Consider the following 18579-nt stretch of genomic DNA (forward strand, 5'->3'; position numbering starts at 1 on the left):
CCTCCACCCAGCAGATAACTGGAGATTTATTCTCTGGAAGTCTCTGCACTTGGTGAAGGAAACCAGGTACATCTGAAAGTGGAGGCTCTCTACTGAAAACAGAGGGCTGTAGTAAAAGTTTACATACAGACTGCTAAAACCCCAGCTCTCTTCTGCCATGTGGCTTCCCAGATGTTTGGCAGCCAGGCCTTTACCATCTAGGCAGGAGACTGGAATGATTTTCTCTGGGGAATCTGACTAGCTTTGAAGAAAGACCTACTAACACTGGGGATTCTCCAAGTGAATGGCCCAGCCTCATCACCAAAGTGAAGGTCACAGTCGACATTCCTGGTCACAGGCTCAGAGCCTGCCAGCAGGCTTTGATTATCCCACTTTTGAATATGAGCAGACAACCAAGGATGACCATGTACCCCGGAAAGCCTCTAATGACACAGGTAACAGTGAATATTTGAAAAAAAAAAGTCATTAACATTCTCACAGAGATAAAAGAAATAATAGCAATCTCAAAACAATGAAAGACTGTTCTTTCTGTAGGAAAAAAAGCATACATGGAGCAGGGGGGAGCTCTGGAAGGATTAGAAATTGAAAACACATATGAAAAACTCAATTAAAGGTTTGGAAGACAGAACTTAGGCTATCTCCCAGCAAGTAAAGCAAAATGACAAATAAAAAGAAATAATGAAAGAAACAGAGAGAGAGAGAGAGAGAGAGAGAGAGACAGAGAAACCTAAAAGGTCAACATCTGAATAGAGTTCAAGAAAGAGAAATTAGAGGGGAAAAGGGAAGGAAACCATGAACATGATTCAAGAAAATTTCCCGGAATTCTAAGATTGGTTAAACTATTAGTCAAGTATGAGGGCAAAATAAAAACATTTTTGGTCTTGCAAAATTTCAAAATATTAAGTCCGCCATGTGCCCTTTCCCAGGAAAGTAATCTAAGATGTGTTTCATTAAAATAAGGAACAAATCAGGAAATACAAGAGTGAAGAGAATTCATAGCATGACCCCAAGATGGTGGCTGTGCATGAGGCACAGAGGGCAACATCCAAGGGAGCACACCAGAGGCACAGAAAAAGATGTCCTCAAGAAGACAGAATTAACAGAAGACATGACATGTGTGATAATCCTGACTGGATATTGGGTCAAGTGTCAAGAAGTAGATTGAATTGGTGATAAGTATATAGGAAAGTAACCAAAAAAGAAACCAAAGGACAATATTAACTCCAGGAAAAACAAAAAGTTATATAGGAAAGAAAAAAGGATCTTCACTATATGATTTAGCTGTGAATAACATTTAAGTAGTCATAATAATAGAAACCACAAATACAAATCTAACTATGAAGCGGGGTTAGAGAAGGGATAATGTTTGGCACAGGTTGAGCATAGAAACAGAGTAAATCCTCATCTTTCAAAGAGGGAAGCAAATAGACAATCCTAACACAGAGAGATCAAGAAATGGCAAGACAAGTATGCTATTCAGAGAAATGGAGGTAAATATCAAAAGAACAAGCTAAAAAGTCAAAAGTTGTGAAATCTGGGGAGATGATAGTGTGTGTTTATCTGGGGAGTATCTGCCTTTTTCAGTTCAAGCCTTGTAGAATTATTTGACTATTTATTTTCTAATTTTATTATTTTTATTTTAACTTCTCAATATACATTGCAGTTGATTTTTGTGACCCTTTACCCATTCCTCTTCCCCCATTCCCCTCCCCCATACATCATATCTGTTCATCTGGTCATAATGATTTCAAGGAATTGTTGTGTCTTCTTCACCCACACCCTTTATTTGGGTATTTATTTATTTATTTTTACCTCCCACAAATAAGTGAGAACATGTGGTATTTCTCTTTCTGTGCATGACTTGTTTCACTTAATATAATTTTCTCTAAATCCATCCATGTTGTTGTGAATGGTAGTATTTCATTCTTTTTTACAGCAGAGTAGAATTCAATTGTGTAGATATACCACAGTTTCCTTATCCACTCATCTGATGCTGGACATTTGGGCTGGTTCCAACTCTTGGCCATTGTAAATAGTGCTACAATAAACACTGGAGTACAGATATCCCTTCAGCATGATGATTTCCATTCCTCTGGGTATATTCCCAGCAATGGAATAGCTGGGTCATATGGTAGATCTATCTGCAACTATTTGAGAAACCTCCATACCATTTTCCATAAAGGCTGCACCATTTTGCAGTCCCACCCACAGTGTACGAGAATTCCTTTTTCTTTGCAACCTTTCCAGCATTTATCATTCTCAGTCTTTTGGATATTAGCCATCCTGACTGGAGTGAGGTGGTATCTCAAAGTGGTTTTGATTTGCATTTCCTGAATGCTGAGTGATGTTGAACATTTTTTCATGTGTCTGTTGGCCATTCATATACCTTACTTTGAGAAATGCCTATTCAGCTCCTTTGCCCATTTTTTAATTGGGTTATTTTTTTGCTGTAAAGTTGTTTGAGTTCCTTGTATATTCTGGATATTAATCCTTTGTCAGATATATATTTTGCAAATATTTTCTCCCACTGTGTTGGTTGTCTTTTCACTGTTGATCATTTCTTTTGCTGTGCAGAAGTTTTGTAGTTTGATATAATCCCATTTGTTTATTTTAGCTTTAGTTGCCTGTGCTTTTAGGGTCCTATTCATGAATTCTGCACCCACTCCTTGGGTATCCTTGTCTAGTTCCTGTTCTTAAGAGATGATATTGGCAGTGGGTTTATCATATATGGCTTTAATTGTGTTGAGATACTTTCCATCTATACCTAGCTTGTAGAGAGTCTTTATCATGAATGAATGTTGACTTTTGTCAAATGCATTTTCAGTGTCTATAGAGATGATCATATGATTTTTGTCCTTGCTTTTATTGATGTGGTGTATTGCATTTATTGATTTGCATATGTTGAACCAACCTTGCATCCCTGGGATAAATCAAACTTGATCATGGTGTATAATTTTACGTATGTGTTGCTGTCTTCTTTTAGCTGGTATTTTATCGAAGATTTTTGCATCTATATTGATGTATCTTTGTCTGGTTTTGGTATCAGGGTGATATTTGCCTCATAGAATGAGTTTGAGAGAATGGCCTCCATTTCAATCTTTTGGAATAGTTTGTAGAGAATTGGTGTCAGTTCCTCTTGGAAGGCTTTGTAGAACTCTGCAGTGAACCTGTCCAGTCCTGGGCTCTTCTTTTTGGGGAGCCTTTTGATAACAGTTTCAGTCTCTTTTATTGCTATTGATCTGTTCAGATTTTCTGTATCTTCTTGGCTCAGTTTTGGTAGTTTGTATGTGTCCAGAAATTTATCTATTTCCTTCAGACTTTCAAATTTGTTGGCATATAGTTGTTTATAGTAGTCTATAATGATACCTTGTATTTCTGAGGTATCAGTTGTAATATCACCTTTTCCATTTCTAATTTTTGTTATTTGGGTCTTCTTTCTTCTTTTCTTAGCTAGCCTTGCTAAAGGTTTGTCAATTTTATTTATCTTTTCAAAATATGAACTTTTGCTTCATTGATCTTTTGTATTATTTTGGGGGTTTCTATTTCACTTAGTTCTGTTCTGATCTTAATTACTTCTTTCTGTCTACTACCTTTGGGTTTGCGTTGTTCTTGTTTTTCTAGATCTTTAAGGTGAGTGTTAGGTTGTTTATTTGTCATCTTTCCATTCTTCTGAAGTAAGCATTTAATGTGATAAATTTCCCCCTTAGTACTGCTTTGGCAGTATCCCACAGGTTTTGGTATGATGTGTCATTATTTTCATTAGTTTCAATAAATTTTTTGATTTCCTGTTTAATTTCCTCTTGGACCCATATGTCATTAAGTAGAATGTTGTATAATTTCCATGTGTTTGTAAAGTTTCCAGATTTCATTTGTTATTGATTTCTAATTTTAATCCATTGTGATCTGAAAAAATACATGGAATAATTCTAGTTTTTCTAAATTTGTTGAGACTTGCTTTGTGACCTAACATGTGGTCTATCCTGGGTAATGTTCCATGAGCTGATGAGAAGAACGAATATTCTGAGGTTGTTGGATGGAATGTTCTGTAGATATCTGCCAAGTCCAATTGGTTTAAAGTGCTGCTTAGACCTTGTGTTTCTCTACTGATTTTTTTGCCCAGATGATCTGTCCAATGTGGAGAGTAAGTTGCTCAGGTCCCCCACTATTATGGTGTTAGTGTCTATCTCATTCTTTAGATCTAATGGTGTTTCCTTTATAAATCTGGCTGCTCCAACACTGGGTGTGTATATATTTATAATTGTAATATCTTCTTGATGGATAGATCCTTTTATCATTATAGCATGGTCTTCTTTATCTCCTTTTATGGTTTTTGCTTTAAAGTCTATTTTATCTGATATAAGAATAGCTACTCCAGCTTGTTTCTCATTTCTATTTGCATGGTGTATCTTTTCCCATCCTTTCACTTTTAGTCTGTGTGTGTCTTTACAGGTGAGGTGAGTCTCTTGAAGGCAGCATATTGTTGGGTCCACCTTTTTAATCCAGTCAGTCAGTCTGTGTCTTTCGTGTGGGGAATTTAATCCCTTTACATTTAGAGTTATTATTAAAAGGTGTTGATTTACTCCTAGCATTTTACTGATTTTTGTCTAGATGTCTTAAGTATCTTTTGTTCCTTTCTTTCTGATTTTCTGTTTGTCTTTTGTATTTGTTGGTTTTGGGGGTGGTAGATAAACTATTTTTTCTCTTTATTGTTAGCATTTTTGTTTTACTGATAGGTTTTGTTCTTTCTTGAGTATTCATAGCAGTGATAGTTGTTTTTCAGGTATCCAACCCAGTACACCCTTGAGAATTTCTTGTAAGGCTGGTCATGTGGTAGTGAACTCCTGCAGTTTTTGTTTATCTGAGAAATATACTATTTGTCATTCATTTTGGAAGAATAGCCTTGCTGGGTACAGTATTCTTGGCTGGCAATTTTTGTCCTTTAGTATTTTAAATATATCATCCCATTCTTTTCTGCCTTTTAGGGTTTCTTTATTTTTTTTCTTTTTTTTTTTTCCAAGCCTGAAGAAAAAGAAGTTCTATTATCTTCTTTTTAAAATCATTTCTCTGCAAAGACATCCCTATTCCAGATCTCTTGGTTTAATTATTTTTTATTTATTTATTTTTTTTATTTTGTCAATATACAATGTAGTTGATTATTGTGTCCCATCACCGAAACCTCCCTCCCTCCTCCCTCTCCCCCCTCCCACCCAAGTGTCTGCCTTTTAGGGTTTCTGATGAAAAGTCTGACGTTAGTGTCACTGGGGCTCCCTTATAGGTGACTTGACACTTCTCTCTTGCAGCTTTTAAGATTCTCTCTTTGTCTTTGAGTTTTGCCAGTTTGACTATAACATGTTTTGCAGAGGAACTTTTTGGGTTGAATATGTCTGGGCATCTTTGGGCCTCCTGAATCTGAAGATCTGTGCCTTTCCCTATACCTGGGAGGTTTTCTGCTGTTATTTTGTTGAATATGTTTTCAATGCCATTTCCTTTTTTGTCCACTTCTGGAATACCCATGATTTGGATATTTGAGCATTTAAGATTCTCTGTTATCTCTCTCAGATTTTCTTCAATTTTTTAAATTCTTTTTTCTGGTCTGCCTGTGTTAATTCAAACAGCCTGTTTTCAAGGTCAGAAATTCTCTCTTCTGCTTGTTCTAGCCTGCTGATTAGACTCTCTGTTGTGTTTTTTATTTTGCTGAATGAATCCTTCAGCTCCACAAACTCTGCTACATTCTTTTTCAGGGCATTGATTATTTTGTACATTTCTTCTTTCAGATCCTGTATATTTTTTCTCATTTCATTGTGTTGTCTAACTGAGTTTTCTTCTATCTCACTTAGTTTCCTTAGAATTGTTGCTCTAAATTCCTTGTCAGTCATTTCAAGGACTTCCTGTTCTATAGGATCTAGAGCTTGAGAGTTATTATTTTCCTTTGGTGGTGATGTACTTTCTTGATTTTTCATATTTTTGGTATCTTTTCTTTGGTTTTTAGTCATTGTGGTAGGAGGTATCACAGTCCACTCATTCCACCCTGATGTCTGGCCTGAATCCTGACGGGACTGCCAATTCTGGGCAGCGGGAATTAACCTGGGCTGGGGGTCCCACAGTGCCTGCCTGTTCTGGTACAGCTGACTCAGGGCATGTGGGCCCGGCAGTGCTTGGGCCTCTCTTAAGTGGTGGGGACTAACCTGGACCGGAGGTCCCACGGTGTTATTTGACTCTTTAAAAAAATGCATGCATAAGTTTGATAAAAATGGAAAGTAAAATTTTTAAATGGACAATGTAGAAAAGTACAGAAGAAGTTTCCACATTCATACCGTCCAAAGATAATCATGGTAACCTTCTGGTATGTGAAAAGTAGAGGTAGAGTAGAAGATTACAGAAGTAAGCTGAAGTCTAACTGTAAAGCCTTGAATGTCAAGCTCAGGAGTCTAGCTTTTGTTTGGGGGCAGTGGGAAGCTGTTAAACTTCTCTCAAAACAGTGCTTCAGCAAGATGAATGGACGGAGGCCATCTCGAGGGTACTGGTATGCATGAGGAGAATGCTTCGAGGCTTTCCATGTCCTGGTGGACGGGTGGATTTTCCTTTCCCTTCCTAAGATGGATTCCCTTTCAGTACGCCTTCTTTTCCAAGCTGCCTAAGGACCTGAGCCATCAGTCTTCTCTCGTTAGGCCATCTGAAAATGAGCACATTATTCTCATGCTTAAACTCTCATCACTTGTGAAGTCACAGGACTATGAAGAGCCACTCCTGACAAGCACCAGCCACCTTTGCATAATTACCGCAGCTGCAGCAGCTGCAGAAACACAATAGAATGTACAATCTACTGTGGGGAAAGGATTTCCAATGAACTGTGCATGCACAGCATATTATGAGATCTGGAAACGGTGAATGAATAATGGATGGGTGAACAGACGTCACCCAGACGGAGGGCAAGATCATTAAAAGAAGGCCAGAAATAATGGGTGAATAGGAAATATGGCTGTGTTGTTTTCATTTATATTCAAATGCTCCTAAAGAATATTTATGTGAAATTTGTACATACACTTAAAAAACAGCAGGAGACACACACCCAAGATGAACTGAAATGTCCTTTCATTGTCGGATCCATCAAAAAGATCTGCTAATAGAATGCAGATCCTGAAATGCAGGAGAGGCCTGTGCACTAGGCTCTGTCCTACCACTTACCAGCTCCGTGACCTTGGGAAGTCCTCTCAATCTTCCTGAGCCTCAGCATTCTTATCTATGAAATGGGGATAGTAATAGTTGCTCCACCTACCTCACTACAGAGGAGCATAGGATACATGCAGAGGTTCCAGGACTGTTTCAAATATCAAGGGGTTGAAACCAACCTAAATGTCCATTAATTGAGGGCTGGTTAAATCATTTATGATCCATACATACTGTGACATGCTGTGCTGCTGCAAAAAGCAAGGAGGAAACTGTCACGCGTTAATATGGAAAATCTTCAAGTTTCATTGTTAAGTAAAAAGCAGGTATATAAATGACAGACTATGTGATAGTTAATTTTAGGTGTCAACTTGGACTAGATTAAGGAATGACTAGAAACCTGATAAAGCATTATTTTGGGGTGTGTCTGTGCAGGTGTTTCCATAGGAGAGTAGCATGAGAGCCTGAGTGGATGGGGTGAGAAAGATAGGCCCTCAATGTGGGCGGGCACAGTCCAATCCCCTGGGGGCCCAGAGAGAACAAAAACAGAGGAAAAGGCAAATCTCTCGCTCTATCTGCTGGAGCTGGGATACACTCTTCTCTCCTATCCACGGACATCAGAACTCCAGGATCTTCAGTCTTTGGGTACCAGGACTTACACCAGTAGCACCGCTGGGCTTTCAGGCCTTTGGCCTCTCACTGAGAATCACACCGTCGGCTTCCCTGGTTTTGTGGCTTCCGGACTTGGACTGAGCCGTGCTACTGGCATCCAGTTTGCAGACGGCCTATGGTGGGACTCCTCAGCCTTCACAATCACATGAGCCAATTGCCCTAATAAATCCCTTCTCATATATTTATGTTCCCCTGCAGCTAACCTGAGCAGAGGCTAGGACAGGGAAACCAACCCACAGAGACCTCCTTCCAGGACCGCAGCTGAATACATCCCCCAAATGTTCTCTACAGAGTGCCTAGATCTGGTCGGCTTTCCCTCAAAACATCTGAGCTCCTCTGTGCAGCCTTCCAGGTTTCTCAGGGCCTGGCTTCTACCTAGCTCCTAACACTCCCTTCTCTACACCCAGTGGAAAACACTGAGGCTTTCTGAGGACAGATGAAATAGCTTTAAAAACAGACCTAGTATATAGCCACAAGGTATGCCTCAATAAATTCCAAAGAGTCATTATCATACAGACCTTTTTCCCTAACTAAAATGCAATAAAATTAGAAATAAATAACAAAAGTATAGATTAAAAATTTCCACTTCTGGCCCTGCGGACAGATTTACTCTCCCACCCCGAACAACTAGAAAACCAGATACACCGTATGAATTTTCAGACCCTGGAAAACAGGCAGCACAAGACCAGGACGGCTGAGAGAAGGGAAAGAGGCCAGGTGAGCCTGCGAGTGCCCCAGCCTGCTGCCTGCATGCAGTTTCTAGGATGCGGCACAGGCAGGGAGGTGCAGGGGGAGCCCAGCAGTCTCGTCAGGCTGTGAGAACAAAAATCAAAGTGTGGAGGGCATTGTGTCCAGAATTTGTGGGGCAGAGGAGTCCCAAAGAAAAGGGAGTTACACAAAAGAGAGAGTGCTCCAGATATCTGAAGGGCGTCCTTGAGTTTGTGGCTGAGTATTCTGCATGAATGAAAAAAGAACTGTGAAAGGCCAGGAATAGAACCACCAGAAAGCAACAGGCAGAACAACTGCTGGAGCTCACACAGAGCTGGGGAGAGGACGTGCTCCCCCCAGCCAGAGAGAAAACATGACATTACACACATGGCATCAGGCAGAAGCCTCTGAAGCATGTCACCTCGGTAGTGAGGATAAGTTCACCTAGACTAAAGGAAGCTCTTGATCCAAACTAACAAAGCTGAATAACAAGGTATGAAAGCGTAAAACTGATCCCAGGCAACTTACCTACATGTCAAACACTATTAAAGAGAACACAATAAAAGCCAGCACCCAACATGTAAAATTTACAATGCCTGGCATCCAATCAAAAATTACCAAGCATGCAAAGAAGCAAGAAGATATGATCCATAACCCAGAGAAAAGTCAGTCAACAGAGATGAGAGAGAGGTTGGAACAAGCCGACAAGGACACAGAAACAGCAACAAGAAAAAGACATGAGGTGCAAGGATCAGAGGGGAGGCTACAGAGCTGTCATTATTTGTCACATTACAACTGCCTATGCAAAAAATCAACAGCAGCAACAGAAAAATTTTCACAACAATCCTAAGAAGTAGGTGCTTCTTTTTCCACACTTGAAAGACGAGTACACTAAGACACAGAGAGGTTAAGTAACTCGCTCAAGGTCTTACAGCTAGAAAGTGTCAGAGCTAGGACTTTGGGGCCAGCACTCTGGCTCCAGAGATAGAATAACGGAGTCTGTAAAGACTTATAAAATTAGTTACATTTCTTCACGCCAATGTTGAGTAAGTCAGAAATACGATTGAAAATAAATTATCATTCACAGTTACAAACAAACCTATAATGTGTCTGGGAATCACCACAAAGAATACACCTCATAAAGTCACCATATGATTTATCATCCAAGCTGAGCATGAAAAGGACACAAGGGACTAACAGGGGAAACTGGGACTGTCCCAAGCAAATCGCGATGTATGCTCACCCTACTTATGGACGCAATTGTAAATTTTCATTAAAGATCCTAACAGAAGATCCAAATAAAGTAAGAACCATTCCATCTTTTGGGATGAGATGGCAATTCTCAAATTAATTCGTAAGCTTAATACAATCACAACAGAAATTTATTTAGGAAACTGATTAACTTCAAAGCCTTCCAGGTTTCAAATTATGCATTTGTGAGTTTGTCATCAGCCCATCAGAAGGACTGGACATCTGTGGCCAAGTGTCCTGCTTCTGATCGCCCTACTCTGGCCTCACAAGACAGCTGCCTATGACCAGAGCTGACACCTTCCCCTATTAACCTGTTGGCTGTACAGAAAAAGTGGGCAGCAGAAGCTCACATTTGTCTGTCTGTCTTTTCCTCCCTGAATTAGTCATGCAGCTCTTTCTGCAGTAGCCACACAGTCACTTATTCAAGGTAGAGCTACAGATTAATCAGGTGGATTTTCTATCTGAAAGCTGGATGCAAACCTCCAAATGGCTGATGGCCAAATCACTCACCTATAGCTGTGAACATCTCAAGGGCAGACACCAACAGTGCCTGGTTCAGAGAAAACACTCCACAAAACATTCCTTAAAGGAGGAACTGGAAGGAAATCAAGGGAAAGGGGAAGGGTGGGAAGGGCAAGGAAAAGAAAGAAAATGGGAGAAAGGAGAGGAAACGGGAAGAGCACCAAAGAGTCATCCTGGGAGGTAAAGCCACCTCATAGCAACAGCCCACTGCACTGCAACAGGGCGGGGTGAGGGACACAGACGCACCTGCGCAAAGGCCAGTTCTCCCACTCACTGATGTGTGACCTTGGGCAAGTCTTCCAGCCTCTCCAGACCTCTCTTTTCCCTTCTGTCAGATGGAAGAGTCCAGACAAAGCCCACCTCAATCTGGGGTTGAGGGTTGGAGAGGGTATCTGCAGCAGAGTCCAGTAAGGAAAGGAAGGGGTCCCCCAGCAGGTGCTCCCAGCAGGCTCTGCAGACCCAACAGTGAAGCTGAAGTTCCTCTGGGGACACCCTACTGCCTGCCAGGCTTGGCCCTACAGTGGGTCTCTTGGGCAGTTAATAATCAAGCCCTAGCTCCATCTTTTCATATGCAAGAACTGTGAGGGGACCTCCCACTTCTAAAACATGATTGTATGGTTAATTTTATGTGTCAACTTAACTAGGCTAAGGGATGCCCAGATGGCTGGTAAAAAATTATTTCTGAGTGTGTCTGTGAGGGTGTTTTGGGAAGAGATTACCATTTGAATTGGTGAACTGAGTAAAGAAGATGGCCCTTCCCAGCGTGGGCAGGCATCACCCAATCTGTTAAGGGCCCAAATAGAACAAAAAGGTGAGGAAGGGCAAATTCCCTCTCCTTCATGAGCTGGGACATCCATCTTCTCCTGCTGCTGGACATTGGCACTCCTGATTTTCTGGCTTTCGGATGCCAGGACTCACACTAGCAGCTGCTCCAGTTCTCAGGCCTTTGGCCTCGGACTGGGAGCGACACCGTCAGCTCCTCTGGTTCTCAGCCCTTCAAACTCAGACTGAATCACACCACCAGCCTTCTGGGTTGTCCAGCGTGCAGATGGCAGATCATGGGACTTCTCAGCCTCCATAATTGCATGAACCACTTCCTATCATAAATCTCCTCCTATCTATCTACCTGTCTATCATCTATCTGTCTCCCGTTGCTCCTGTTTCTCTGGAGGGATCTACCTCAAGCAATGACCAAGTAACCCTCCACTGCTTGCAATCACTTGTCATTTCCTCCATAATTACACTGCAAATGAAACTCTGAATGCTGCTCCAGTGCTGAGATGTGATCGCTCTTTTTCAGGATCAGCATCAAAGCAGTTGCCTTGAGAGTGCTTATTCTATTGGCACTTGCCACAATGAAATGGCTGGCTGTGAAGATGGACTGTCATTAAAAGGTCACAGCTGACAACTGCCTCTTGGCTGCCTTTCTCTGCAAAGCCTGGATCATGTTGCATGTGGAGCTGCTCTGTTATGGAGAAAAGACTAGCACAGTAGCCCAACCCAATGTTAAAAAGCACCTTCCTACCTGTATGCTCCTCACAAAAACCCTGTGACCAGAGGTTTATCATTGCCACGATCCCCATTTTGCAGATGTGGGAGCCAAGGCACGCTCCTCCCACGTTGTGCAACTGAGGGAAATAAGCGCATCTGGTGACAATATTCCCTGACAACCCTGGTCAGGGCATTTGGACAGGGAGTACTCCATGGTAAAGAAGAGCAGACAGGGAGCTTTCGGTGCAAGTGCTAGAACTGCCACTGCCTGGGGCAAGAACATGGCTGAACTCACTGACCTCCCTGAGACTCAGTTTCCACTTCTGTAAAATATCCATTAACTGTTCCTGCTTCTTGGTGAGGCTGGGAGGGTTAAAGTGCACAGTGATTAAGACACAGGCCAGATGATGGCAAGAACATGAGGAATGAAAACCATCTGTGACTCTGGAGTTACTTCACCTCTCTGTGCCTTAAATTCCTTCTCTCTAACGTAACGATGACACTGGGACTTGCAGGTTGTGAGGATTAAAGGAGCAAACAGATGCAGAGCACTTAGCTCTCAACAGACCTCATCAGCACATACACCTACGTGTGCATATATACTCATATGCATAGCTCACAGATACGGCTCATGTGTGGATGGCTCGTATTATGTACACACACACATCTCACATACACATACATCATACAAATACATATATACATACACACATATTGTACTGTTTAGCAAGGCACCTAGAACACTGCAGGCACTTGAAAGCAAACCAGAGACGAAGGCACTATTCTTATTAAGATGCCATCACATCTTATGAAGGGAAATAAGCTCTTAAGTCGGTGCATAAGACAAAAATAAAATTTAAATCGCCCTTAGGAAAGCCTTGGGAGCAACACTTGGCCAGTTCTTCCCCCTGTGCTGGAGCAGAGGGCTGTGTCTTCAGCTCAGGGCCAGGTGAAGGGTCTGGCTTGTGCATGGGGACCATGTTGTAGGACAAAGGTATGCCCCAAATGTAAACTCACAGAGGTGAGCTCAGGACAGGGAGGGGACGCTGAGCCTGCCCCAGTGAACAGCAGACCCCTAGCCCCTCTCATCTCGTCCTGGCTTGGTGGCCTCTGCTCATGACGTGGCACAGTCGCCAGGCTCCCCGTCCTCATTCAGCTGGTCTTTTACTCTTAGACCCTAATTCTTTTCAGTTACATGTTTATGTCTCTCTCCTTTTCACTTTTTTTTTTCTCCTCTTTTTGCCAAGTGCCTTTTGTGGTTAAATGTACCTGCAGTATCTATGAAGTTGTGACAGGCAGACAAGGATGGGTGAGCTGGAAAGATCGAGGCTTCCCATCCAGATGGACATGACTTTGAGTTGTGAGGGTCATATCCTGTTGCCTGGATGGCTTTGGACATGCCAAGCAGCCTCGGGTGACACTGCTCTTTCTGTGTCCACTGGATGAGGTGGCCCCGTACACAGGATTCCCAAGGCAGGCTGTCGTCGTGTATACTCTCTGCACCATAGAGAGTCTCAGACACCTCTTTCCCCATCTGTCTTGGATTTCTGTTCATGCTACTAAAGAAGGAATAACTAATCTGAACCTCCCACCAATTTAACAGGACCAGGACACCAGGGTGAAGCAGGAGACACTGCACAGGTGGGCTGAGGTAGCCCGGGTCTTGGCACACACCTGGTGGAGCACCCTGAGCTGGAGACTAACTTTTTTGAGCCTGAAATGAACCTCAAAATGGCATTCTTGCAGCACTGGGTGAGTCTGGAGATTAGCACCCATGAAACACATCAGCAATTTGCCTGGGATCTGATAGGAATACGATGAAGACTAGAAATGGTTTTGCTTTTTCTATTAACAGGTCATGTTAATGCTGATTACCTCAGAAACTTAGTTAATTATAATCAAAGACCTGTTTTCCACATTGTGACTAAAGCAGAGCCCTGGGGAGTGACTGACTTCTGGAGGACCATGGATGACAAACGGAAAGAATAGGGTTAAGATTTTTTCATTGATAATACTCAGAATACTGTAATTAAAAATGGAACAATATCGGGGCCGGCCCGGTGGCGCACTGCTACAGTGTGCCGCTTGGGAAGCGCGGCAGCGCTCCCGCCGAGGGTTCGGATCCCACATACAGACCGGCCGCTCACTGGCTGAGCGAGGTGCGGGAGCAACACCGAGGGTTGCGATCCCGTGGCAGGTCCCGGTCCGGTATGGGCGCGACACTGAGGGTTGCGATCCGTTGCCGGTCACGAAAAAAGACAAAAAGGAAAAAAAAAATGGAACAATATCGAAAGAAACTATGAAAAAAAAGTAGTGAGAGATACAAAGCATCAAAAATTTCTCAATGACATAAAAACCCCCAAGCAGAACAAAGGCAAAGGGAAAAAAAGGGGAGGAAAGGAAACAAGCAACATTTCACACCTGCCACCAAGAGAAACAATTGTAGATGGTTTAAATCAACCCCTGCAGGCAGGAATGGGCTTGGTTTCTTCTATTAAAATGACTAGTTTGGGTGACAAAGGAGATGGGTCCTTGAGAATCAGATCTGGGCTTCAGGAAGAGGACGCTCCCTTTTGTATGGAGAATTGACTGGAAGGAAGAGGGAAAAGTTAGGAAAGAGTAGGGAGTCAGCTGCATATACCTAAGCAAAGAAACAGTGCAGGCATGGGCGGGACACAAGGAGACAGACCAGAGAGAACCAGGAGGAGAAGGGAGTGATGGGGCAGGGGCCAGGGGCATGTTAAGGAGGATGCTCAGGTTCAGCCTTGAGCCGCCGGGTTGGAACGGGCCACTCGCACCAGATTTCTCCATGGGCCAGGCTCCACCGCGCCATCTTCCCACCCGGTCATTCCTCCTGAGACTCTCCGCCTTCGGTGGTGCCAACGAGATGGCCCCATCTTTCTCAGCCTGGCATTCGAGAAGGCTCTTTCATGGGGCTGCCTTCCTGTCCCCTCACTGTGACCGGGGACTCAGGCACAGCAGCCCGGGTCAGGCTGCCCGTTCTCTCCACCAGACCAAATCCCAGCTTTTCCTCCAACAACATCCAGCTTAACTCTGGCAGGTGCGACCTCTTCCAGAGGGTCGCAGAGCACATGCTGGAGGAAATATGTCCCCTGCTGCATGCTGCCTCCTGCACGTGGCAGGAGCTCAAGCAGCACAGCTCCCGCCTCTCTCCACCCCTCTCCTCTGTCCTCGAGGGTCAACAGGAATAAACTGGGCAGCTGGCCCAGCTCTTCTCTTGCTTCTCGTTGGGAGCTCAACTCCTGCTCTGCTCCCCCAGGGGCAGGCCACCCCCACCCCAGTTCCCCCGTGCTCCCTGTGATTGTGTGATGGAGGCTGTTCAATTCCCAGGTGGTTAAACAAGCCCATTTGGCTTTCATGTTAATTTAAGTCTTCTGAATTAGCCTTTAATAACAAGAAAGATGACATTTCACCTGTACCTGCCTCATCTCTGTCTTTCTTTTCAATTTTTCCTAGAACCTGGCCAGGAATAGGGGTGCTACTTCTGGAGTCCCTTAAGACATCAACAACCTGGACACCCCTGAAAGGAGACGTTAACCTTGCCCAGAGCATGTCTATGGCTCTTTGCCAGATTATGCACTTGTGTTCTGAGAAATACACTTGCACCGAAAAAAATAAAAACAAGACAAACTAGGCAGAGGAGACGGACAGAATGTCGGGAAAACAGCAGCTCTACAGCACAGTTCGGCATGTCCATCCTCTGAACGTACTGCTCTTGGGCACCACCCTCTGCGGAGTGCTGGGGGAGACAGACAGCAACCGGCAGCGTCACATGGCACCCACTCTTAACGTCACCTCTGTAGAGAGACCTTTCCTCCTCCGATCCCACTGCCGCCCAACTCCACCTGTCACCATCACATCACCTTACTTCCCTCTCCAGTAGCACTGAACACGTCTGTAATTTTAAGTGTTCATCACCCATCCCATCCCCCACAACTATAATGTGCCCTCCAGGACAGCAGGTGCCAGGGCTCCCCTGGTCATTGCTGCAACCCTGGAGTTCACAGTGTCTGGGATGTGCCACCCCCCAAAATACTTATGGAACCAATGGACAGTGTGGTAAGTGCTGCAGTAAGAAAGGGACTGGGGATCGGGGGGGATAGATGGGAAGAACTAGGGTGAGCAGGGAAGGCTTCTGGGAAGAGGTGACAGCTGAGGACAGCAAAGGACAAAAGTGATTTATGCAGGAACAGAAAGGTGGAAAGATTATTCCAGGGAGAGGGAGGAACACAGATAAAAGTGTCATAGAGGAGGCTGTGAGGCAGGTGCTGGAACCTCCTGTATAAACCGGGCTGGCCGCAGAGGCCAGGCTGCTTGCAGGGGCACAGAGGAGGGTGGCAAGAAAAAAGGGAGACGGAAGTGAAGCGGCAGGTGCAAGGGCCCCAAGACAGTGCCAGGCACAGACACGGCAGCCACCACAGCAGTGGAGGCGGCACCAGGCGAGTCCCGAATGGTGACGAGAGGTCTCCAGGTAGAGAAGGAGAGGAGGACGGGCTCAGACAGAAGGCACAGGGGAAAGGCACGGGGGAGGGGTGGTGTCCCACGTGGAGACGGACAGAGAGAGACAGCAGGGCCCCAAGGCTCTGCATGCGAGCGAACAGGCTGGCCCTGCACGTGCAGAGAAGAGCAGTGAAGTGGAAGCACTGACCTTTTCCGCCAGGTCCTCAGGGGCCTGTCCCTCACACAGGTGAATCTTATCTTCGATGCACTTCTTGAAAAGGTCTGTCTTGCTTTTACTCTTGGACCGCGGCTTTCTCACCTTGGACTGTTGCTAGAGAGGGTCCGAGAAAACATTGGCAAGAAGGTGATCACCAGCGAGTCCACACAGCCCCCAGGTCTCTGCAAGCTGAGAGATGGTTTTGCAGCTCACGGAACCGCAAAGCTCTTCCTCAGGCCAGAGAGGAGGAAAGACGTACGCTTTCCTGGAACGAGCTCAGTGTCCAGGCCTTTGGTCTTCACACACTCTGGTGTGGGAGTTGAGGGAGTAGAGGAAGTCTAGGGACACAACTAGAGCTCTCGAGTCACCTCCAACCTAGACCCGCCAGCTGCTCTGAGCAGGGGACAAGACGGACGAGGTCCCTGTGCTTGTGATGCTTCCGTGATGCTGGAGGAAATAGCCAGTAAACACAAAAACAAGCAACTAGAGAAGACACTATCAGATGGCTGAGGGGTGCAGTGAGACAGTGGACGTCATGACAGTGCGTGGGGATGAGCTCATGTGGGGTGGACAGGGAAGACACTGGCAGGAGGTGCCAGGCTGCCGAGCACAGCTGCACGTGTCCATTCAAGGAGCCACAGTGCGCACAGAGACAGGTCCCACGGAACAGCAGTGTGGACAACCTGCATAAACATACCTGCTTCTTCACGAATGTCAAGAAGTGACATTTCACCTAAGACCAAATGACAAATGTCAGTCATGTGAAAATCTGGGAGCAGAGGGCTCCAGGCACTAAAGGGGGAAGAAGCCTGGGGCTGGAATGGAGAAAGCGAGGGTGACAGAGGTGGAGGTGAGGTCATGGGTGTCAGCACACTGTCACTCACTGAGTGAGTGTAGCAGGTGCTATCATCTCTGAGCCTCAGTCTGCCCACCTGAAAAATAGGGATAACCACATCTACCTCAAGGATTACTGGAGGAACATGACATAAATATGACAACATAACATAATAGAGCATAATACGACAAACTTAATAAACAGAACAACGTAACATGATACATAGCAATATAATATCACGTAACAACCTAATGACACACATGACAGCAGAACAGAGCACCACACAGACCCTGAGGTGCTCGTGCGATGCCTGCAGGTGGTCCTCCTCTCCCTTGCTACACCCCTGGAGGGCCTGTGATCTACCAGAGCCCACTGTGGACCTGGACACAGGCCTGCCCACGGGATTCTATCCCGGGCTCCCAAGCAATGACCTGGACTGGCCACGGTGACATTACACAAGGGGACCACACGTCCTTGGAAGCAGGTACACATCTAGGGATGTAGACACTGGGGTCTGGATGGGGACTGGCATTCACTGAGTTCAAATGCTCCCATTTGACAGAGGAGGAGACTGAGGCCAGGAGAGCAGTGTCAGTGATCTAAAGCCACATCAAGGGAGCCTGAGAACTAGACCCCAGGTTTCCTGCCTCCTGAGCCAGGATTCTTTGAGTACCAGGCTGGGCTCAGCTAAGATGGTCCAGGAGTTAGCTATAGGTATCATCTCCCAATCTAACAAGGACAATGCCAAAAAAAAGGAAATTACATGTCAGTGCCTCTTAGGAACAGAGCCAGGCTGCTGGGACCCTGAGCCCTGAGTGTGAATTGGGGTTGGGAGGGGATAAAGCCAGGTGGGGCAGGGGTTGGGGCACAGCAGAGCTGATCATGCCCATGTGCTCCCAGCTCCATGAACAGTGACATTGAGCTGGAAGCCTGAAACTGGGCCTGGAAGGAGCATTTACACCATGGCAATGGGCAAATGCCACAAGTTGGGATTTCCCTCCCCCTTTAACCTCGACTGACAGTTTTAGCACACACATCTGGTCCGGGGCCAGGCCACAGGAACCTCGAGAACCTGGTGGGGAGCTGTGGAAGGGCCTGGAGAAATAGGGTGGCAAGTCTGCTTCACACTGTCCTCAGAGTTTACACAGTCCTCTGAAACTCAGCTCCATCGATGTCTGAGAGTCCAGGGCCACTGAAAGTCTATGTCAGCCTACAGCAGTGTCCCATTTGTGGTCAACAGGGAGGAAATCGAGGA

At 44.9% G+C, this 18579-nt stretch overlaps 1 protein-coding gene across 1 annotated transcript in view; it reads right to left on the bottom strand.

Moving 5' to 3' along the window:
• The window catches only part of EVC2 (Ellis van Creveld syndrome 2), a 143046-nt gene that overhangs the window by 31879 nt on the left and 92588 nt on the right, over window positions 1-18579 (bottom strand). The window contains exon 15 of the mRNA XM_008566319.1: window positions 16481-16603. Within this exon, the coding sequence (XP_008564541.1) occupies window positions 16481-16603 (123 nt within the window). The remainder of the gene's footprint in view (window positions 1-16480; window positions 16604-18579) is intronic.

The sequence above is a fragment of the Galeopterus variegatus genome, unplaced genomic scaffold (assembly GCF_000696425.1).
Source record: "Galeopterus variegatus unplaced genomic scaffold, G_variegatus-3.0.2 Scaffold234, whole genome shotgun sequence".
In the NCBI taxonomy this organism is placed as follows: Eukaryota; Metazoa; Chordata; class Mammalia; order Dermoptera; family Cynocephalidae; genus Galeopterus; species Galeopterus variegatus.